General features: G+C 53.1%; 1 protein-coding gene across 1 annotated transcript in view; it reads left to right on the top strand.

Annotated features, from left to right (window-relative positions):
- The window catches only part of Sptbn5 (spectrin beta, non-erythrocytic 5), a 47,060-nt gene that overhangs the window by 7,507 nt on the left and 17,657 nt on the right, over positions 1-21,896 (top strand). The window contains exons 8-41 of the mRNA XM_031371552.1: positions 1,661-1,799; positions 1,902-2,134; positions 2,381-2,534; positions 2,647-2,847; positions 2,932-3,189; positions 4,386-4,497; positions 5,499-5,587; positions 5,668-5,811; positions 6,751-6,903; positions 7,157-7,287; positions 7,516-7,743; positions 8,851-9,138; positions 9,989-10,229; positions 10,356-10,495; positions 10,640-10,739; positions 11,382-11,552; positions 11,831-11,995; positions 12,385-12,599; positions 12,896-13,082; positions 13,311-13,511; positions 13,739-13,855; positions 14,883-15,028; positions 15,405-15,540; positions 15,721-15,866; positions 16,658-16,772; positions 16,840-16,950; positions 17,158-17,340; positions 17,621-17,821; positions 17,982-18,131; positions 18,536-18,640; positions 18,929-19,096; positions 19,565-19,714; positions 19,805-19,996; positions 20,207-20,287. Of these exons, the coding sequence (XP_031227412.1) occupies positions 1,661-1,799; positions 1,902-2,134; positions 2,381-2,534; positions 2,647-2,847; positions 2,932-3,189; positions 4,386-4,497; positions 5,499-5,587; positions 5,668-5,811; positions 6,751-6,903; positions 7,157-7,287; positions 7,516-7,743; positions 8,851-9,138; positions 9,989-10,229; positions 10,356-10,495; positions 10,640-10,739; positions 11,382-11,552; positions 11,831-11,995; positions 12,385-12,599; positions 12,896-13,082; positions 13,311-13,511; positions 13,739-13,855; positions 14,883-15,028; positions 15,405-15,540; positions 15,721-15,866; positions 16,658-16,772; positions 16,840-16,950; positions 17,158-17,340; positions 17,621-17,821; positions 17,982-18,131; positions 18,536-18,640; positions 18,929-19,096; positions 19,565-19,714; positions 19,805-19,996; positions 20,207-20,287 (5,551 nt within the window). The remainder of the gene's footprint in view (positions 1-1,660; positions 1,800-1,901; positions 2,135-2,380; positions 2,535-2,646; positions 2,848-2,931; positions 3,190-4,385; positions 4,498-5,498; positions 5,588-5,667; positions 5,812-6,750; positions 6,904-7,156; positions 7,288-7,515; positions 7,744-8,850; positions 9,139-9,988; positions 10,230-10,355; positions 10,496-10,639; positions 10,740-11,381; positions 11,553-11,830; positions 11,996-12,384; positions 12,600-12,895; positions 13,083-13,310; positions 13,512-13,738; positions 13,856-14,882; positions 15,029-15,404; positions 15,541-15,720; positions 15,867-16,657; positions 16,773-16,839; positions 16,951-17,157; positions 17,341-17,620; positions 17,822-17,981; positions 18,132-18,535; positions 18,641-18,928; positions 19,097-19,564; positions 19,715-19,804; positions 19,997-20,206; positions 20,288-21,896) is intronic.

Raw genomic sequence — 21,896 nt, 5'->3', positions numbered from 1 at the left:
GAGAGAGAGAGACAGAGACAGAGACAGAGACAGAGACAGAGATAGAGAACCAATCTCCCATGGACATATAAGTTCACCACCAGGTATAACTTTCCTCCTCTGGTAAAGCATGGATGGCTCTTTCAGGCATTTATTCAGTGTCCACTGTGTCCCTACACACTATTATCAAACATTTAGCAGTGCTGTGGGCAAACAAAAATGTCTTCCGTCCTAAAGCTTAAAACACTTGCAAGGAAAACAAGAAAGAAAATAAATCAATAAAGTATGTGAGAGCATCTTTAAAAAAAAAATAAAAAAATAGAAGCCAGGCTAGGTGTGGTGGCACACACCTTTAATCCTGGCAGCTGGAAGGCAGAAGCAGGTGGGTCTATGAGTGCAGGACCAGAATGGTCTACATAGCAGACCAGCCAGGGCTACATAGGGAGACCCTGTCTCACAAAACAAAGGAACAAAAAGCGATGGTCTAATTCAGTGATAGCATATGCATAACATGCACAATGTCGTTGATTCAGTCCTCAGAAAAATAAAGAGGCCTTTGGCAATGAGAGGCCAAAGCAGGAGGGTTCACCAGAGAAGAACCTCTGAAAGTGGGTATGGACCAGAGATAAGCGAGGGAACTGGTCATGTATATATGGAGGACAAACTGTCCTGGGCAGAGGGAACTCCTAGAATAGTACACAAAAGGGTTGTATCCCTTACAAGGTTGAAAAGTAGCAATGGTGGGGGTTGGTCACGTTGACCAAGGCTCAGGCGATGAGGCCAGGGAGTGGAGGGATGGAGGTCATGCTGGGCCTTAAATAGTAAAGCAAAGGCTTTGGTTGTTTTTTGTTTGTTTGTTTGTTTTGTTTTTTTCTTTTCCTTAGAAAGTGAGGAAATCACAGAGTCTTGAGCAGGGGAGTGACACACTGTAACCTTTCTGCCAGTGATTCCAGGATGCTCCACTGGGGCAGGCTGCAGGGGGCAGGCGGGTTGAGTCCTGAAGCTGGTGTACAATCCTGCTGGAAAGCAGTGAGGTGATAAAGTGGTGGCATTCTGAACACAACTTTCTATGTTGATTCAGAGACAGACCTTACTATACAGACCAGGCTGGCCTTGAGGCTGGCAATTAGGCCTCTCCTCCTGTATTGGAGTTGTGACTTCCCAGTTCAATGGATATATATATATATATATATATATATATATATATATATATATTTGGCTTTTTCGAGACAGAGTTTCTCTGTGTAGTCCTGGCTGTCCTGGAACTCACTCTGTAGACCAGGCTGGCCTCGAACTCAGAAATCCGCCTGCCTCTGCCTCCCAAGTGCTGGGATTAAAGGCATGCGCCACCACCGCCCAGCAATGGATATATTTTTGAAGACAGTACCAAACAGGATTTGCAAACAGGCTGAGCCTGACATGGTGTGGCTGGAAAGACAGTTTTCTTCCATAGAGATAGGGACTAGACGTGTGTGCGTGCGTGCGTGCGTGCGTGCATGCGTGCGTGTGAAAATCTCAACCTTCCAGGCTCCCTTCTGACTGTGAACATACTCTGCCCGACCACCTGTGCCAGGCTGTTCACATCTGTACCTTATCCTGGCTCCAGAGGTGCCACTGTTCCAGGGCATCCAAGCTTCCTTGCCCCAACCCGAGGTAGGCCACCTTTCCTCTTGTTATCTAGGCAGAAGGAGATCACTGGGCGCTGGCGGAGGCTCCTGCAGTGTCTACAGGAGGAGAGGAAGCACGTGGTGGGCACACAGGCTGTGCTGAGTCTGCTGCAGGGGGTGGAGGCTGCCACTGACCAGCTTGGGGAGCTGCAGGTGGGCAGTAGATCAGCTGAACTCTGGGAGGTCCTTTCCCAAACACTGATGCCCACAGCCACCCAGCACCTGGCAATGCACTGACCATTCATCTCTGCCCAGGTGTTGGCCAGCTCCACAGCCTGTGGGCAACAGCTGGCAGAAATAGTGTTGCTGCTGCAGAGCCATGACCTGCTGGAGGCCCAGGTGTCTGCCCACAGGGCCCACGTGACTTGTCTTGTCCACCAGACGGCACAGCTGGACTCCTCCCAGGGCACCAGTGTGCAGAAGCTGCAGGCTAAAGCCCTAGCACTGGCCGAGCTCCACCACAGCCTGGTGTCTCTTGTCAGAGCCCGGTAAGGGGCTGTTTTAACTCCTCAACTATCCCTAGAACTTTCCTGTAACTTTAATCATCTCTTGCCCAAGCAGAAATCCTGATCTGGCAACTTCCTCTACACTGCCCCTGAGCCCCCAAGCCTCCCTCTTACTTGTTAAGCCATTCTGGGAAAATTGTGCCTAAGGGGCAGGTCTGATCAAGTGAGCGACCCCTCCCCATGCTCTGTTCTCCTCCAAACCCCTTAATGGTCTTTTCTGTCCCCCAGACGCACCCTGCTGGAACAGACCCTCCAGCGGGCACAGTTCTTGCACAGCTGTGAGGAGGAGGAGGCCTGGTTGCAAGAGCACAGACAGCTAATGGAGACTGCAGCCCTGGGCGGGGACTTCACTCAGATTGCTACTGCTCTGCAGAAACACAAGGTGTCCACTCTCTTGGTCTGTAACATCCCGACCTCCTTGCCAGCCAGGCTTGGGACTCCAGGAGTCACCCTCTGCCTCCCTTCACACTCCTCCCACTCCCCAACCTTTCTAGGCTCTGGAAACCGAACTCCATCGCCACCAGGCTGTGTGTGTAGATCTCATGCAAAGAGGACGCAACCTCAGTGTCAGAGAGCCCCTGACACAGCCAGATCCTCTGGAAAGGGCAGAAGCAGTGCAGGGAACATGGCAGCTGCTCTGGACTGGAGCCGCAAGGCGGCGCGCTCGGCTGCAAGCAACATTGCTTGTTGGGCAGGTAGAGCGAGCGCGGCGGGCGAGACGCTAGGCTGCTGGGCGCACAGAGACCTGCTAACTCTCAGCCTTTTCCACCTCCCTACAGTACTTTTCTGACTCGGAGGAGGCGGCTTCCTGGCTTCTCCAGCGTCAGAAACAATTGGAAAGCGCATCCTTCGGGAAGGACCAGGCAGACGCCGAGGTCCTGTTGCAGCAACACCTGCGCCTGGAGCAAGACGTGCGCGCCTTCGCAGTGGAGCTGCGCGAGCTAGAGGATCAGGCGCGGGCTGCCACAGCCCTGGTGTCACTCATGGTGCATACGGGAACACGGAAAGGATCCAGATTCGTGCCTCCTACACCAAATGTGAGGTCTCCCCAGAGCATTGGTGCTACACGCTCCTCCCCCATTGAGAGTCTTTGTAGCCCTGCCCAGAGCTGGTGGTACATATACATCCCACAACCTCGACTCCTGATTCCAGTATCTCCAGTCATAGGTCATTTGGAGTTCTCTCTGTAAACCAGTTAAGAACATCGAGTACATCTGGGCTTGGCTCGGTCTACCCAGCACAGCTTAAGAACGTTTCCAAAAAAAGCTTTATTTTCACGACTCTTCATACCAAAATCGCTTCAGTTCCTTAATTTGACAATCTTTAAAAAGTCCCACATCCCTCTCCCCTTTCTCTGCCCAGCCCTGTCCCATGCACCTTTAAACTGCATCTAGGGCCTAACCTGCTTTAAACTGCTCTACCTAACCCGGCCATAAAGTTGGTAGATAGCTGAAGGAAAGGAAAGACGGTGGCCCCAGCCCGCTCGTGATTCCTCACACTCCGGAGCCTTTTCCTTTACGTTTATTCTCAGATCTCATAATTAATAATTTAAAAAACCATATCTATGTGTTAGCAAACAGCTAGAACACCTCCACCCTTTACAAATGAGTTAATTGAGGTGAGATGGGGCAGGCTACTACTGCCCAAGGACCCTCTAGCAAAGACGCCTTTTGATTCCATGTCTGAGGTTGTTTACATACACACTCACACACACACACACACACACTCACACACGGGCACACATACACATACACACACATATACACACATGCACATGCACACACACAAACACACACACACATACACATACACACATGCATCCACACGCATCCACACGCGCACACACACACACACACACCCCGGGCCTGTGACACTTCACTCCTAGCATTATATTACACACACACACACACACACACACTGGGCCTGTGACTCTTCACTCCTAGCATCACATTACACCAACACGATTCGTTTGGTAGGGGATGACAGTGGTTCCTTCCTGTACCTCGAGCCCTGCTTTTCCCGGGTGTTACTTGTTAAATAATGAGCGCTCTCTCGCCTTTTTGCGTGTCCTCTATCCCTATCTGACGTAGGCAAAGGTAGAGATACCAGGCCTGGCTCCTGGCATTTTCAGTCTTTGCTTTTCTCACTATTGCAGGATGGGTACAGAGTCTGCGCTTCTGCCAGATGGGAAGCCACTTGGTCACCTAACCAGGACCTTTGTCCCTCTATATAGGAGGGACCTCCAGAAGACTGGAAAAGGCTTGACAGAGACACCATTGGAGGCCCCCAGGTGGAGACTCAAGTTTTAGCAGCAGCAGGCAGCCAGATAGCGTTCTTCTCCAAAGGTACAAGGTGGCAACCCACAGTGAGGCCCGACGTCTGTCAGCAAGGGGAAGGTCGTACATCTTTCCTGTGGCTGGCTGGGCCATCTGAACCCCAAATGGAAGAAGTCGAGGGGAGGCTACTTTGCGCTCAGGATTCTGGGAATAAAGGCATATGCTGCCCCACTGGTCTCAGGCCTCAACCCCCTCCACTGGGTCTGTTCCCAGCTTTTGTTCAAGACCCCATGTGGCTCAGCAGACAGAAGTCACTGGAATTATCTGACACAGCTTGTGTTGCCCAGGGCAGCCTGTCCCTGCCTCTAGACAGCCACAGGAAGGTGCTCTGCACACCAGCAAAGTTTAGATGAGATGCTCTCATGAACTCTCTAGAGTCTGAGATTTTCCGGGTCTTCCTTCAAGTTCTATACTTTCTTCCCCTTTCTGTGCCTACTCATAACAATGCCTGAGTGCAATGGGTTGCTTGCTGCTGCTGCTGCTGCTACTGCTGCCGCTGCCCACCTGTTCCCAGGGGCAGAGGACAGAAAAATAGAGAGGGGGTGCTTTCTCATTCCCAGAGAGGGGTGCTGGCCTGCATCTCCTGTCTGCCTACCCTCTGCCACCACAGCACTATGCCTTTCCCTCTGCAAACGCTCCTTCCTAGACAGACTCCAGTGGTTCTTGCCTTACCCTCTTTAAATACCCAGACCATCTGGCCTTTTTTCCTCTTGGACAGCCATAGTACTTATTACACATGATGACAGGCTTTGTCGACCCCTGGATAGTGTCAATTCCCTCCCTGTTCTGGGCCTGTGAGTTTTGCAGTCCTGAGAGACTCGTGAGCCTCAAGGGGAGGGTTTAGTCTCAATCCTTTTAGCCTCTAACAGCTCTTCGCACAGAACCAGGTATGGGGAAGCAATAGGTACCAAACGACCTTGACCCACCTTGTGGTGAGTAGGGAAGAAGAGGGCCCCAAGCAGCCCTCGAATCCTGCGCTCTCATAACAGTGTGTGTCTCTTGGCTTCCAGAAGAGGCTCTGAATACCTGGAAGCTTAAAGAGTTAGGAGACAGTCAGAGCAGGACGGCCATCATCCACAGCATAGAGAAGAAACCCCAGGTACACCACAGACCCCATCTTGGTGGAGATCCTGCCACTTGGTAGGAGTTGGTGTGGACACAGGCCTTCCTTCTACACAGGTGCTATCTGCCCTGGGCTTTCTAGGAGAAGGCCCAAGCATAGCTCTCCAGGCCGAGTATGACCTTCACTTTGACTCCAGCACCATACTCCAGGCTCACGCTGACTTGAGCCAGAACTATGAGAACCTCAGGGCCCTGGCAAAGGTAATGTTCTTTGTCTAAGAGATATCCATAGTAGAGCATGTGGCACATCTATTCCCAGGTGCTCTGAGGGCTGAGGTAGGAAGATTGCATAAGCCCAGGTGTCCATGACCAAAACCCAAAAGAGGGAAATCATGCTTGCCCGGTGTACTTATAGGCCCGAGGGGTCAATTCCCTGCACCACAAGAAAGAGAAGGGAAGGTAGGCTAATCATCCCCCTCCCAAAAGCTAGAGCAGTGTTCTCAACCTGTCAAAGCCCCTTTCACAGGGGTAGCATCTCAGATAATTTATATTACATTTCATAACAGCAAAATTACAGTTACAAAGTAGGTATGAAAATGATTTTATGATTGGAGTCACCACAACATTCGGAAGGTTGAAAACCACTGAGCCAGAGTCTGTATCGTGATCCCAGGAACAGAGCACTGACTGGCATGTTTCCTACTCTAAAGGACCTTACACTATGACCAAGATGTCAACAAGTACTTAAATGGCTGTGGTAGGGCATCCTTATGCAGGTTAGGTTGGAGTCAGGATGCGCCATTGAGGAAAGGATATTAAATAGAGACTTAAGACAGATCTAAGGGCAGGCAGTACTAGAGAAGCCAACTGGGTCCTGAGAAAAAGCTGGGAATAGGCCCGGTGAAGGAGGCTGAGGCCTAAGCCTTGAGACCAGTGGGGCAGAAGCCCCTCGAGCAAATAAGGCTAACCAAAAGGGTCTATCATGGCACCCCTCAGCTCTCACCAGTTCCCTCTGTCATGGCACCCCTCAGCTCTCACCAGTTCCCTCTGCTAGATAGCAAGGGGACAGATGTGACACAGTTGTGGAGACGAGACTTGATCCTCTCAGTGGCTTGGGTGGGCAGGGACACACCTGGGACCTCTCTGATTACCCTCCCGTGGGGCACTGTCCCTACACTCTGACTCTAGCTTCTTCCTCAGCTCCACAGGGCCCGACTGGAGGAGACAGTCGCCCTGTTTAGCTTCTATAGCTCCTGTAGGGAGCTGCAGTCCTGGATGGAGAAGCAGATAGCACTGTTCCAAACATTGCAGCTCCAGGGTGACAACTTAGAGGTCACACAACTCAAATATGAGGTAAGCCACGGAGGTAATGGAGACCAGAGTTTCTACCACTCCGGCATTGTGGTTTTGCCCCACTCTCCATATTTGCTCTGGTGCGCTCTGGGGAGGGTCTGAGGCTGTGGGCTCAACTCTGAGGGCTAGTGACTCCTTCTCAAGGTGAGCAGGATGTCTTAGAGCCAAGCATCCTAAGGTCCTTTGTCGTCCAAAAGGGGTATGGGGAGAGAAGAGCCTGCCTCCCATAGGTCTGGGTCCTTCTCCTCCTCAGAATGTTCTCATGACCTTGGCCACTGGAAAAGGCCACTGGGCAGAGGCCATCAGCACCGCTGAACAACTGAAGCAGAGATGTCCAGGACACATCTCGAAAATCCAACAACAGGAGGAGGACCTGAAACAGAGGTGACAATAAGGGGTGGGAATGCATGGTGGGGTGGGACCTTGCTTGGTGCATCCTGCTGTGCCAGGCGGAGAGGCTACATGATGTCAGACAGCAAGGAAAGGGCAGAGGGCCACCAGCCTAGAAGCTTCTGTCCTGGTAGGCTCAGTCTAAGGCCTCAGATGGGTAGGTGTCCTTGGGTGGATGGGAGGTGTCCCTGTGTTGGATACATCCCCGGATCCTCTGCTCAGGTGGCAGCAGCTGGAATCCCTGAAGGAGGAGAAACTCCTGCAGCTGACATGTGGCATGGAGGTATGCAGACTTTTACAGGAGTCTGAACCCACACAAGCCCAACTGCTAAACATGATAAGCAGGCTGGAGGCTCGCTCTGGGGACAGCCATCGTACCCTGCAGCAGACCCAGCAGAAGGTCCTGGTGCTGGAGAAGAAGATCTCCTACCTCCAAAGAGCAACCATAGAGTATGGCCAACCTTGGGATGGTGATGGTGCCTGGGGGGCAGCGAGGACAGAGGGAGCGCTAATAAAATGAGGAAGGGCAGGGCTAGAGAGACAGGCTCCATGGTTAAGAGCACTGACTGCTCTTCCAGAGGTCCTGAGTTCAAATCCCAGCAACCACATGGTGGCTGTAATGAGATCCGATGCCCTCTTCTGGTGTGTCTGAAGACAGCTCCAGTGTACTTGTATACAGAAGATAAATAAATAAATCTTCTTTAAAAAAAATTAATATAAGGAAGGGAACAGGGACTGGGATGGGGAGATGGCCAAGATATGCTATTGGAAGGGTGTGGGCAGCAGCCAGAGACTGTTGATGTGAGAATGTGCTCTCATGACCCGGGCCAGCAGGTCATTCTTCCCTAACAAGCCTCAAGTGGGAGGGCCCAGGAGGTGAGAAGATAAAGGAGACATAAAAGCCAGGGCTGAGAGACCTTGCACAAGCTGCCATGTGCCAAGCAGATTTATTAAGAAGTACAGCATCAGCCGGGTGGTGGTGGCACACACCTTTGATCCCAGCACTTGGGAGGCAGAGGCAGGTGGATTTCTGAGTTTGAGGCCAGCCTGTTCTACAGAGTGAGTTCCAGGGCAGCCAGGGCTACACAGAGAAACCCTGTCTCGAAAAACAAACAAAACAAAAACAAAAAAAAAAAGTACAGCATCTTATGTGCTATGTGCAGGGGGAGAATGGGCAAGGTCATTAGAAAGTTAAATCAGACAATGCTGGCAAGAAGATACAGGATACCCCAGACACAGCTGTCTCAGGACTGATGTCCACAGCTTTTCAGAGAGCAAAGACAGGTTCCCAGGAACTGAAACCTTAACTCCTTCAAGGCCCAGGCCCCAACCTGGGCCTTGCCAGGTCTACCCCTGGGCAAGGACACAACCTCTGTCCTTTTATCAGGACCTCTGAAAAAGCCTTGGATGGGGTCTGGCTTCCAATATTCAGAGAAAGGGAGAGCCTCATGCTTGTGCTACAGGATCCTAGCTAGGGGTGCGGACATTCAGAGTTGTCACCACTTTCCCAGGAGACACAGGCCTGGGACGCTGACTATCGTGGTTAACATCCTGCAGGGTGATGGAGTCAGGCCCCGCTAAGGGCTCTCAGCTTTGGAAGCAGGTCCTGAAGCTGCAGTCACTGCTAAAGCAAGCTCAAGGGCAGGTGGCCCAGCAGATCCAGGTCCAGACTGAGGCTCGGGTTCAGCAAGGCATCCTCCAAGAGAGCCAGAAGCTGCTGCTGTGGGCGGAGGGCATCCGGGCTCAACTGGGCAGCAAGGAGGAGCTGGGGGACGTGGCCTCAGCTCAGCGGCTGCTGAGGAAGCATGGCGCCCTACAGGAGGAGACCTGCCTGTGGGAAGAGAGGTCAGGACGGGCCTGAGGATTTCGAGTTCACAAAAGGAAGGCCAAAGCCATGTGGTCTCCCAGGTTGCCAGTCAGGCTGGTGTCTAGCATAGTACTGCAGGCCGATTTGCAGGAGATACACAGGCAACCTGCACACTTTAGGCAGGGCCTCCAGACACTGAGCTGCCAGAGAGGCTCTCGGCTCCAGCTAGCTACACTCCTACAGGGGTGATGATGGCTCCCGTTCTGACCAGTACATACTCTACTGGTCTCCACAGTCAGAAGGCCCAGGACCCACCAATGGACTAAGATTGCTACCCCCTTACATCCTTCAGAAGTGATGTGCAGCCCTGTGAACAAGCACAGCCACCATGTACAATCCTCAGACTCTGCCCTACCCAGGGAGCCTGACAAACAAGCACCTGCCCCCATCTGTCACACAGACCCAGCTACTTTAGGATGGCAGCAGCTTACAGGAAGTGCTGGCTTTTCCTGCCTCCCACAGCCGTGCCACCTGTTTCCAGAATGTGGGGGGCAGTATCTATCCTAAAGGGCACCTGTTCTGCCGGGTCCAAGATTCCAGCGGCCCTGACAGCAGGCATGTGTGGATTAAGGGATCTGAGCCATGTTTGTCCCAGCATGCCACTAACCATCTACTTAGGGAGGGTGTGTGACATGGGTCAGGAGTGCTTTGCTGAGCCCTATTGCATTCTGTCTTATTCATAGGCCAGGGCACAGCTGTCCTGAGAGAAAGTGAACCGATAGGACTGGCCAGTCAGTTAGCCTCACTTCAGGGCCCCATGATGAAGGGCTGAAGCGGCTGGGAGAAGGAATGGGTGGGGTTTGATGCTCTGTCTGTTGTTCTTCTCAGGTTGCAGCAGCTGGAGGCTCAGGGTCAGCTGGTGGCCGGTTCAGACTCTCCACAATCCCGAGAGGTGGCCAGCGCTCTAAGGCTCCTAGGCCAGCACAGCCAGCAGCTGAAGGCTCTGTGGGAGCAGAGACAGCAGAAGCTTTGGGAGGGGCTGGAGCTGCAGAGGTTTGGCCAGGAAGTGGATGGTTTCATGGCTGCCTGTGCCAGCCATGAGGCCTTACTGCCGCTGGACAGTCTTGGGGTAAAGTTTGGGAAGTAGAACTGAAGTATCACTCTACTGCCCCTAGAGGGAGCTGGCCTCCTTGGGTCCAGAAGCCGGGGTGGGCAGGAAGGGCCTGAGGATGAGCTGACCTCAGGTCTCTTCCAGGAGGACCTAAGGGAGGCCCAGGGCCTGCTGCAGAAGCACCAGGCTTTGGGATGGCTCCGCAGCACCCTGGGATCACGGGCAGAGGCCCTGCGGGCACATGGTGAGAAGCTGCTTCTGAGCCATCCCTCTGCCGTGCACAAGTGAGCCATCTACCTGCACTGTAGTCTCTCAGCACCTGGGCGGGCTGCTGTTGTCTGAGCTAAGGGCGGGGGGGGGTCTCTTGGGCTGAGGAGAAAGTGGGGCACTTGGCAGAGAAGAGCCCTCTCCTCTCCCCCACACTCCAGGATCAGAGAGCTGCTGCACAGTGCCCAGGCACAGTGGACTAGGGTCCAAGAGAGGAGTGCCCAAAGAAAGGGACAGCTGCTGGCTTCTCTCCAATTGCAGGTGACTCCCTGGTCTGCAGGAGACATCCCCAGAAGCAGTGCCCAGGAGCCCACAGCGGCACCAAGTGGCACCGAGGCAGTATAATCCTGTTTGCTGAGCTCTTTCCCCAGCCTTGAAGCACAGCTCTTGGCTGTTTCTATAAGGAAGTTGGAGCTGTGGCCACTGTGCTCCTCAGAGAAGGGTCCCTTGACTAACTGCCCCCTTACCTTACAGATAGACACTCACATCAGCTCCAAAAGCTGACACCATTTCAGGTAGCTGGTAGTACATACCTGCCCTCACTTCTGGCACGCCAGGGGTTTGCATGGGTGGAGGGAAACAGCCTCAGACCTTAAAGGTGATGCTTTTTCAGGTGCTAATGTGACTCTCTGGCCAGGCCAGGCCTCTAAGAACCTATCTAGATTAAGAGAGCCACACTTGATCTGATGTCATTTGTCAGAGTAGGACTTGACAGGCATTTCTACTTTTTGGGCACAGTGTCCTGGCCCCATTTAGGGATCAGAAAAATCCAAGCTCTACCCATTCTCCTGTACTCGAGAATTGGCTCTGGATCTTGTTTTTCTCACAGAGCCCACTCCCTCGGTCCTTGTGCCAACCCTCACACTGGGTCCCGAGACCCACTCTCTCCTGGTTCTCTGGCAGGAATGGAAGCAGGCTGCAGAAGGCCTAATGCTATGGATGGAGGAGAAGTGGTCCAGGGTGGCTGATGAACGCCCCCAAGCAGGCAGCAACATTCTACAGAAACTCAAGTGGCACAAAATAACTAAGAGTGAGCTATTAGCCTCCCATAGGTACATGGAGGACCTACAGCAGGTGAGGATGCTGGACGATTCCCAGCACATACTGCTCTGCCTATTTCTACGGAGCACAGTCACTAAAGGACAGTCCCCTCTGCCTCCTGCACTTAGCTGGCTGTCCCCCTAGATAGACACTCACATCAGCTCCAGAAGCTGACACCATTTCAGGTAGCTAGTAGAAAGCAGTTGATGTCGCCAGCACCCTGCCTCCTGCCCCCTGGGTACAGTAGGTTGTGGTTGTTGGTGGTCCTAGCAGCTCATCAAAATAGACCTGGACCTTTGTCTCCATTCCAGGCTGGGAAAGAACTGTTGCATAGCAACCCTTATGCACAGGAGGACATAGAGGACAGACTCCAAAGCCTTAATCACAAATGGGAAGAGTTGAACCACAAGATGGCAGAGCAAGGGGATAGGCTGCCTCAGACCAGACAGCAGGACGGGCTCCTAGAACTACTACAGGTCCCTGGGGAATGTGGGGTGGCAACGGGGACACAAGGAGGAAGATGGGACTTGGCTGGGGCAGGATGAAAGCGGGTAGAACAGAAAGGGCTGGAAAGAGTGGCCCCATGAAGTCCTGTACAGAGCTCTGACCGAGACAAGGCTAAGCATGGCTTTGCCCAGCAGCAGACCACCACAAGAGTGGCTTCTGTGTGTCTAACATGTGATTATCACCACTCAAGTCCCCTGGAGAAGAAGATGTACACGTGGTTTGCGCACTAGCCATTGGCAGGATCTGATGGTTCCCAGGCAAATCTGAGGCTAGGAGCACTGTAGACTCAGAGTCCTGGCAGAGTTGCCTGCCGAGCCGCAGCAGAAAGGTGAAAGCAGCCTCCTATTACCTGCCCCAGGATGTCAGGGAGATGATGGAACATCTGGAGGGAGCCCTGCAGAACACAGAAACGGGGCAGGACCTATGCTCCAGCCGAAGGCTGCAGAGACAGCACTGCCAACTAGAGGACAAGAGCCAGGTGCTGGCCAGCAAGATGGCTGCCCTCGTCTCTCAGACCCACCATGACTTTACTTCCTGGATTATCCTAGAGGAGAGCCAGAAGTGTCACCAAAGGTGACTATTCCATCTTCACCCTCCATACATGCCTTGTGAACCTCAGGACTGAGTGGCACCTGGGCATCCAAACCCTTTCCCTTCTGGGTAGAGTCATCCTGGGGTGGGAATGCCAGGGCAGAGTTAGGCATCCTAAGCAGGACATTGCACCACAGAGGCCAAATGCTGCTTCCCTGTCCGCAGATGTTTCCCTCTGTTCCCTGGCCTTGTTCCTCATGGGTCCCTGATGGGATAAGGAAAAGACCAGAACCTTGTTTTTACTCACTCCCCATCCTCTTTATCTCCTCTCCTACCAGGTTCAAGTCCCTGCAGAGCAAGCTAGCTACCCGACACCAGCAATTGCAGGCCTCAGTCGAGCTGTATGAATTTAACCTCCTTAGCAACCTGGAGCTCACATGGGTGGCTGAGCACATGCCCAGTGCTGGTCCCATCTGCCCTGCCCAGTGCTGGCATGATGCCCAGAGCCTTCAAGGAAAGCACAAGGTAGCACCATCTATATCCTGCCACGCTCCCAATGTCTCATTCCCTGACCTTTGAAGCCCTCCACCACTACTCAGGGGGTCCTGGCCTCTAAATTAGTCTCCTCCAGTATCCTGATTTCCAAATCCAATTTTCTCCAGGTGTCCTTATCCTAGTGATCTAGAACGAGAGACACTCTGTGGTTCTAATCTGGACATCTGTGGCTAAGAGACTCCCATTGTTCTGTGCCAGGTGCTCCAGGCTGAGGTGAAAGGTCATATAGGGCACATGCATAGGGTGCTAAGTTCTGGCCAGAGTCTAGCAGCCTCTGGGCACCCTCGAGCTCAGCATATCGTGGAACAGTGCCGAAAGCTAGAAGGCCACTGGGCAGGACTGGAGCAGGCGTGTGAGGAACGTACCCATTGCCTGCAGCAGGCTGTCACTATCCAGCAGGTAGGAGACCAAGAGGATGGGGTTTACAGAGCAGTGGACCGGCTCCACTGTGGAGAGAGGGATTATGGGACCTTCAGGGAGAGAGGCCTGTGATGAAAGCCCTGGGCTGAGAGTTAGCTGGCTCCCATAAATGCTCAGAAACTTCTCTGCAAGCTGCTGGTGACCGGGATGGGTGATGAAGGGTCCCAGGTAAGATCAACCAGGTAAGTCCCTGTCGTTCTTTGCAGTACCTTCTGAATGTGTCAGAGATGGAGAGCTGGGTGGAGGAAAAGCGGCCTCTGGCGAGCAGTCAGGACTACGGCAGCGATGAGGAAGCTACCTTTGGGCTCATGAGGAGACACCAGGTACTGTGTCCTGAGCATCTCCACGCAGGTGACAGTGGACTGGGAGGAGGTCTGGGACGCTCTGAAGGGCACATCCTACGTCTTGAGACAGAACCCTGCTCTTTCCTTCCTGTCCCCATCTGCCACCCACCTAATTCCTGATTCACCCTCCTCCCTGAACACCTGCTGTCAGTGCAGCCCAGCCTTGTGATCCAGGAGAGTGTATTACCATCTGGAGCCTGATTCCTGGACTTGCCTCTCCGTGAAGACTTGGGGTGCCTTTCCTTTGTCTCTTTGTCTCTTGGCTCTTTCATCTCTTCTGAGTCCTTTCCTTTTACTCAGTCACCTGTTCCAGCCCACACCATGTCCTTCATAGGTGTCCTTCTCTGGGGCTCTAAACATCACCCTTTCTGTTAACCCAGTCACCATCCCCTCTCACAAGCATCCCTGGTAAGAAGGAAGGGCCCAGGGCCCAGAGCACACTCCTAGAACCAAAGGTTCCACAGCCTCTGCCCCACTGTGTTCTTGCTTCTTGTCATAGAAATCTCCTGTCTGGATACTTTCCTGCATGCCTCAGTGGTCACTGTTCTGGTGTGTCTCGTGAGCTATTCCTGGAGGGTATGTCTGCAGGCTTGGCCAAATACAGCTTCCATGTGCCAAGCATGCAGACAGGCTTGCTTAGTTTTGTCCAGTTTTACATTTTGTGTTGGGGTCCAGCCTGATGCCCCCTGTACCTTCCCATCCTTGTCCCAGGCTTTCCACCATTTACTATTTCCTGCTAAGTAGTGAGCCCCCTAGGGGTGGAGAGCAGATCTTCATTTTATAAAACTGTGAATGTAAGTGGGTAACGGGGTCAGTGGGTGAAGCTGAGTGGGTGAACGTGGATGAGTGGATAGATGGGTGAGCATACTGGAAACTGAATGAGTGGAGAGGTAGATAGATAAGCCTGGGAGTTGTTGGATGAACGCTTGGGGGGATGAATGGGTAGGCTGTGTTGGGAGTAGAGGTAAGAGAGATAACCATCCTGCTCATGTCCTGACCCTGGCAGATGCTGCAGCAGGAGATAGCTCTTTATTGGAGCTGCATGGAGGATCTTGAGCAGAGGTTCCAGACCCTTGCTGGATTTGAGGCCTCTGAGCAGCTGGCTGTGGTACAGGGGAAGTTGCAGGCACTACAGAAGCTGGCGGACGAACGGTGAGGGACATTGTGGACCCTCCCATCAGTGGGCACAGGGACCCTAACCACAGCTGACTGTTCCTTGCCATGGCCCTATGTTGGTGGGAACCCAGGCCTTTAGGAATGTACCAGGAGAATGCTGAGTCTTTGCTGTGTGCTACTCACCTCTCTAGAAGTTCTTCAGTACAAGTCCACTTAGCAGGCCCTTGATTCAGCTCTCCATCTCTTGCCAGTGTCCTCCGTCCCCTACCCTGGCCTTCCTGTCTTTTTACCAAGTCACAGGCTTGGGCAGGGATCATGAATAACTAACTCCATTTGTCAGCCTCCTGCCCTTAGGATCCCAGAGGGATGAGCAGGAAGCTAACATCTGGGGAACCCCTGGCTGTCACCACAGGGAGCAGGAGCTGGAGGGGACCCTGAGACTACAGGAGTTCATGAGAAAAGCTGAGGACCTGCAGAGCTGGCTGACCAGCAGGAGGCAGGTGGCCAGAGGAGGGGACAGCTTTGGAGAGGACCATGAGCATGTGCTGGTGAGGGGCTAGAAGCCAGAAAGACACGCAATGCTGGATGATGGGGGCTAGTCCTGCTGGGATGGGTGGAGAAGGCATCCTGGAGTCATGGAACATGCCTCTGGGGTGGGCTGGCACTGTGGGTGGCCACACAAGTCTACACTGTTGCTCAGTACATTGTCTGCTCCCCTCTCTCCTTAGCAACTCTGCACTGAGTTTACCAAGTTTCAACACCAGGTTGAAACAGGTGCGCAGCGAGTAGAAACCTGCCGACTGCTGGCAGAGAGTCTACGAGAGCATGGGCACAGCGCTGCCCCCAAGGCTCTCCAGAGGCAGCAGGATCTACAGTGAGTGAGACAGCTTGCAAGGGCCTGGGTTTTGAGGAGAGTGCTGCCCCAGCATCTTTGGGGTTAACACCCTGAGGTGGCACATGTTGAAGGTCACTGGGCCCTGCTTGCTCAGCTAGAGAGGGAGTGGTCCCTGAGATGCCAGGCCTCCACAGGCTGTGGTACCATCCAGATATTCCCAGCCCCCGGGGCCACTTTTCCAATTACTGCCTCCCAGGGCCTGGAGGGGGAGATATGGATAGAAACTCCCTGAGCTAGAAAGGAGGCCTCTCCATGAGCTCAGAGCTCCAAGCCCCAGTGCTCACAGTGCTCCCATGCAATAGTCCTAGGTGCCCACCCACCTGCTAAGGGCCCTTCTCTAGCCCGTGAGCCTAAGGAGAGGTCAGGATCCTCTCATAGCCCTCAGCATAAAGTCTGGCTTAGAGGAAGCCTGGTAATAGCATGTAAAGGACAGGAAGGAGAGAGACAGGGACTCCCTGCTCAAGTCATTTGTAATGAGATCAGCTAGCATACGGCAAATCAGACACAAAGCTGTGAGCAGTGTTAGAAAGGAGAGAGAGCTAAGTGTTGAGCATGGTAGGGCAGCATGCACAGCTACACTAACTGTGAGGCTAGAGAGGTGCTGGGAAGGGAGCAATGTTTGTAGGAAAGAGGAGCCCAAAGCAGAGACTCGAAGGGAAAGCCCCATTTGGGAGCATTGGAGAATCCATGGCTTCCACCCAGAGAGGAGCAGGCTGATCAGACCAGGAAGGGAATGCAGGCTGATCTACTGCTATTCTTCCACATGGTAGGGCTACCTGGTCTGAGCTGTGGCAGTTGACCCAGGCCCAAGGCCACCTGCTCGGTGACACCGAAACCACCCTTAGAGTCCACAGAGACCTTCTAGAAGTCCTTACCCAGATTCAGGTATGATCTTGTAGACTCGGGACCCCACCCTCCCTTCCCACCCTGCTCTGACCCTTTTCAACCCTAGGAGAAAGCTGCAAGCTTCCCTAATGATGTGGCCCAGGACCTGCGTGGGGTAGAGAACCAGCTCCAGAGACATGAGGGACTGGAACTCGAGCTGACAGGCATGAAACAGCAGGTAAGCAAGCTGCTAGTCCTGTCTCCGGGGATCTCACAGGCCCTCCAGCCCGGCCATTTGTTCTTCCCATTGGGCCTGTCATGCATGGCAAAGCTTTGCCCAAGAAGTTCCAGGATTGATTCCTCAGAACAGGAACACAGCTCAGGATGCTCAGATCTTTCTGTCTCTGCGGAGAAACTCCTCTCCTCTCCTATTCTTACCTGCTAGGTGCAGGAACTGCTGAAGGCTGGAGGCAGGGTGCAGAAGTTGTGTTCAGGGCCTCAGGCCCTTGCTGCTGTCCAGCAGAAGCAGCAAGCTGTGACCCAAGCCTGGGAGTCCCTCCGGCTACGCATGGAACAACGCAAAGCTCAGTTGGAACAAGCATATCTCCTGGTCCGGTTCCACACAGCGGTGAGGACTTTCATCGCTTGGGGTGAATGCATATGTGTGCAGAGGTGTACAAGCACTGGGGGCCTCCAATTCTGGAGGAAAACTGTCTTCAGAAGGGTCTGTGGTCCTGGGAAGGCTGGGTTGGATGATGGCAGAGAAACCAAGTGACAGGGACTTGTGAGTCTTGCCAGCATCCTGGAGTCAGATAGCTTGATGTCTCTATATGTGCACAGGTTCAGGCAGGCTGCAGTTGTTTGCCACCAGCCCCCTCTCAATGGCTTCTCTTGTCTCCTGGGGTCAGGTGAGGGACTACACCTCCTGGGTGGCCAGCGTGCATCAGGAGCTGCAGATGGAAGAGGCCTCCTGGGACCCCTGCAGCATTTTGCTCAGGTTCAGAGCCCACCAATGGCTGTGGGCAGAATTGAAAGCCAGGGAGGAGCTGCAGCAGCAGGCCACTAAGATGGGCCAGCAGGCTCTGCTGGCAGCAGGGACACCCGCTAAGGTGGGCATTTTCCCTAGCTCCCAGCCTACCCTGTCCTCCCTTAGGTTGCCTTCTTCCCACCCCACCCCACTGTTGCTTCCATCAGTCTCCTCTCAAAGGTCTCTCTTGGGATCTATCAGTGCCCCTCCTCCATCCCAGCTTCCCACACTGTCATCTTCAGGTCCAGGATGGGCTTCAAACCCTACAGGAGGAACGCGACCGGGTGTTCCAGGCCTGGGCACTCAAGCAAGAGAGGCTGCAGACCGTGCTTCAAGAACAGCACCTCCTCAGACAGTGCGATCACCTGGCGAAGCTCCTTACAGCCCAGGAGGCAGGTCTCACATCCCCAACTCGAATCTTCTCCATCCTCTTCCCTTTCCTCTGGGCTCTTTGGCTTTTTCTCCGACATGGAGCAAAAAGGCTATGGGTGAGTCCTCCCGGATGACTAGTGTAGATCACTAGGGTACCATGATGGTCTCTACTAGCATGCCCAGGCCAGATCTAGCCCTGCTCTTCCCCATGGAACTGAGACCTATGGAGTTTAATAGAGATTTCACATAACCTCCACTTTGTCAGAGTTTGAAGTCTTGCTGGCCTCCAACCTGGGCTCTGGCTCCCTTCACTGCTCCCATGCCCACTTGCATGTTCACCTCAGCGCTACTCAGGCCCCAAGGGCGTTGCCTCGGCTGTGTGGGCAGCCCTCAGAGCCTCTGACCTTTCTATGGACTGATCTAGGCACTCCTAAAAGCCAGTGGCTTGGGGAGCTCAGTGGAAGAGGTGGAGCAGTTGATCCGAAAGCATGTGATCTTCCAGAAAGTGCTAGCTCTCCAGGATAAGAAGGTAATGGGCCCGAACATAGTTGCAGATGGGGGAGTGAGTCTGGGTTGAGGGGTTCGGTATGCTCAGAAACAGTGCTGATATGTCTGTAGAACTAGAGGTAGAATTGTACATATGGCTCAAGAAAAGACCCAGACTGGGGTGGTTCACACTGCAGAGACCTCAGGTCACTGAACGGAGATCGGTTTTGGCTATTACCCAGGCCATTAGCCAGCCCTTAACCATGCAAAGCTAAGGGAAAGTCAATAGCCGGGTTGCTAGAGTAGACCAGCAGATTATGTCTGTCCACAGGAGTCAGCTCTGCGTGAGCTGTTGAAGATGGTTCCAAGCTCTAAGGGGCAGAACCTGGTTTCCCATGTGTTGGAGCACCGGGCTCAAGTGAAGGAACTAACAGAGAGCCGGGGACAGGCCCTGCACACCTCCTTGATGATAGGCAACTTTGCCATGGCGGCAACCCAGGTCAGAGGCCATTCCCTATTCCATTGTGCAGACTGATGTGACATTCACACCATGACACTTCGATAAGCAAAACAAAGTTTGGAGAGTTAAGTGGCATCCCAAGGGCCAGGTTGGTGCCCAGAACATTTGATTTGAAGCCCCTGTAGGCTGAAGCTCATCTGTCTGCTGAGCACTAGCAGGACCAAGACAAAGATGAGCTATAGGCAGGGGAACACAGCTGTATGGGTTCCTGGAGCAGAGAGCTCACACCTCTAAAATGGACTCTCATCCAAGTTCCTTGCTCAGCCTGGCCTGAGCATGCTTCCAGAGCTAGAGTGATGGATTCTCATTTACTAGATACTGCCAGCCCTGCCCCTGAGGCCAGTAGCCCACCCCCTGGAGTTTGCTGGTATGGAGTAGAGGTTGAAGGGGGAGTGGAGGGAACTTCAGGATGGAGCATCATAGGACCTGTGCCCTACCCTCCACCAGGTTGAGGATTGGATCCAGGAGCGGGTCCAGCAACTGAGAGCCTGGAGCCCTCCTGGGAACCTAAAAGATTGTCTGAAGCATCTGAGGAAACACGAGGCCTTCAGGGCTGAGGTCCAGGCTCGTGAGCAGATCGTGACCTCGGTTGCCAAGGTAACGACAGCCTCAGCCCAGCCTACTCCAAAATATTGATGGCTGAGGTAGGAAGAGAGTGCTGACGGCTCCCTTACTCCTGTCTCCCAGCAAGGTGAAGGGCTCCTCAGCCATGGCCACCCTCAGGCTGAAGAGGTTTCCCAGAGGCTGGAGGCCCTGCAGGACCTCTGGGAGAAGCTGAGGCAGGCGGTGACTCTACGGGGCCAGGCCCTGGAAGACAGATGCAACTTCCTGGAGTTCCTGCAGAGAGTGGACCTTGCAGAGACCTGGATCCAGGAGAAGGTGGGGGCTCTCTGGATAGGGCATTTGGAGGCTGGGGACAGGAGCTAAAGGATTGGGTGGGGAAGAGCAAGGTCCAAGGTTCTCTGGCTCCGTGATGGTAGGAGCCTTGGTGGGAAGTCGCAAGCATCCATATGCTCTGACCCTGCCCCAGCTACAGGTCAAGCGGCTAGCCATAGCTAAACCTTACCTCCCCACCTTTGGGCTCCACAGGAGAGGGTGGTGAACAGCTGTGACATTGGCCTGAACCTTGAGCACTGCCTGCAGCTCTGCAGACAGGTCCACAGGTTACAGGTAAGAGGCTCCGTGAGGGAGGGGATGACGTAGTGCCTCCCATTGGGAAATCTGTCTGATGGACTCCAGAAGCTAGAGAAGGTTCACTACTTGGACACACTTAGGCAAGTGAGCTTATCTGGCCAGTCCTGAATTTCTTTTTTTTTTTTCTCTTTTCTTTTCTTTTTCTTACGAGACAGGGTTTCTCTGTGTACCTCTGGCTGTCCTGGAACTCATTCTGTAGACCAGGCTGGCCTCGAATTCAGAAATCCGCCTGCCTCTGCCTCTCAAGTGCTGGGATTAAAGGTGTGCGCCACCACTGCCTGGCTTTGAATTTCTTCATCTCTAGATGGGTATCATTTCCTTTCTCAGCAGTGAGGGAGTACCCATGTGTGGTGACAGTCAAATGATTCCACACCTGTAATAAAATTATGTCTCTCCTGAAAAACTTGGTAGTCTGGTTTCAATGTTATGATAAGAAGCAGGGAGTTAGTTAATGGGGCCACTGAACAATTTTGTAACTTTCTGAATGCATTCAAAATTGCAATCATAACTTATTATTTCAAAATTTCTCTTAAAAATAGAACCTATGCCTGGGTGTGGGAGTTAATGCCTTCTTTGGTATGAGTAGTTCAGTATCTCCTCCCCAACACCACCTACCAAATATACCAGGGATCTGTTTCTCTGAGATATAGAGGGGGAAATTGGCAAATATGCCTGTAATCAGATGTTGAAGACAGCATGCTAACCCACCCCAATACAGGTGTGTGGGGTTTTAGTAAAGGTTGTAGTCTTAACTCCAACACATCCTTAGCTGGTGGTGGTATTTGTTAGATGTCAAACCCGATGATGGTACAGCAAGAAAGGACGCCCTGGGTCTGACCTGCTGTGAGTGAGTGTGGTGATCCCTGAGCCCTGCTGTGCTCCTCTGAGCCCTGTTGTGCTCTGGAATCATCTCTCAGATAAGCCACTCCATAGGAAAGTGCTTTGAGGAGTTATAAATGTTACAAATGTAGGGAGCTGGAAGCTTATGATCCACCCTGTTGGGGCTCCCCTCTCCCTGAGGACCCGTAAGCCAGCCTTCTGTCCAAGTTCCAGTTTTAACTTCAGGCACCACCAAGTCTGTGTCCACCTGCTCCCCCCTACCCAGTCTTCACCTGAGAGACCCTAAGGTTGTGGGTTCCAGGCTGGCCTTCCTCACTGTAGCTAAGAGGGGTGGCCTCCAGCACCTGTCACTGAAGAGGAAACAGTTGCCTCTCATTCCCCAAATGTGCTGCAGTTGCTAGAATTCCTTCTGGGGGAGGGGAGAGATAAACTATATGTACCCCTTCTCCCAAGGCCGTAAGAAACAAGTCAAGACACAAGACAAAGTTCACTGCTGTGGGGTTTACTGGGCTTCCGTTCAGAGCATAACACAGGTGTATGGGTGATCCTTCCCACAACAGGCAGAAAAGCCTTACCCAGGAGGGATGAGAGCGATGATGGAGCCCTCTTCCATACTCTTCCCAGGTGGATATACACTCTAGCTTCTCCAGCCCTTGTGCAATTAAGTTTCATGGGCAGGTGGCCCACGCCTTTAATCCCAGCACTTGGGAGGCAGAGGCAGGCGGATTTCTGAGTTCCAGGCCAG

This window comes from Mastomys coucha, unplaced genomic scaffold, assembly GCF_008632895.1.
Source record: "Mastomys coucha isolate ucsf_1 unplaced genomic scaffold, UCSF_Mcou_1 pScaffold15, whole genome shotgun sequence".
NCBI classification, from domain to species: Eukaryota; Metazoa; Chordata; class Mammalia; order Rodentia; family Muridae; genus Mastomys; species Mastomys coucha.
Note: the sequence above shows the minus strand (reverse complement) of the source record. Positions and strands in the feature narration are given on the sequence as shown.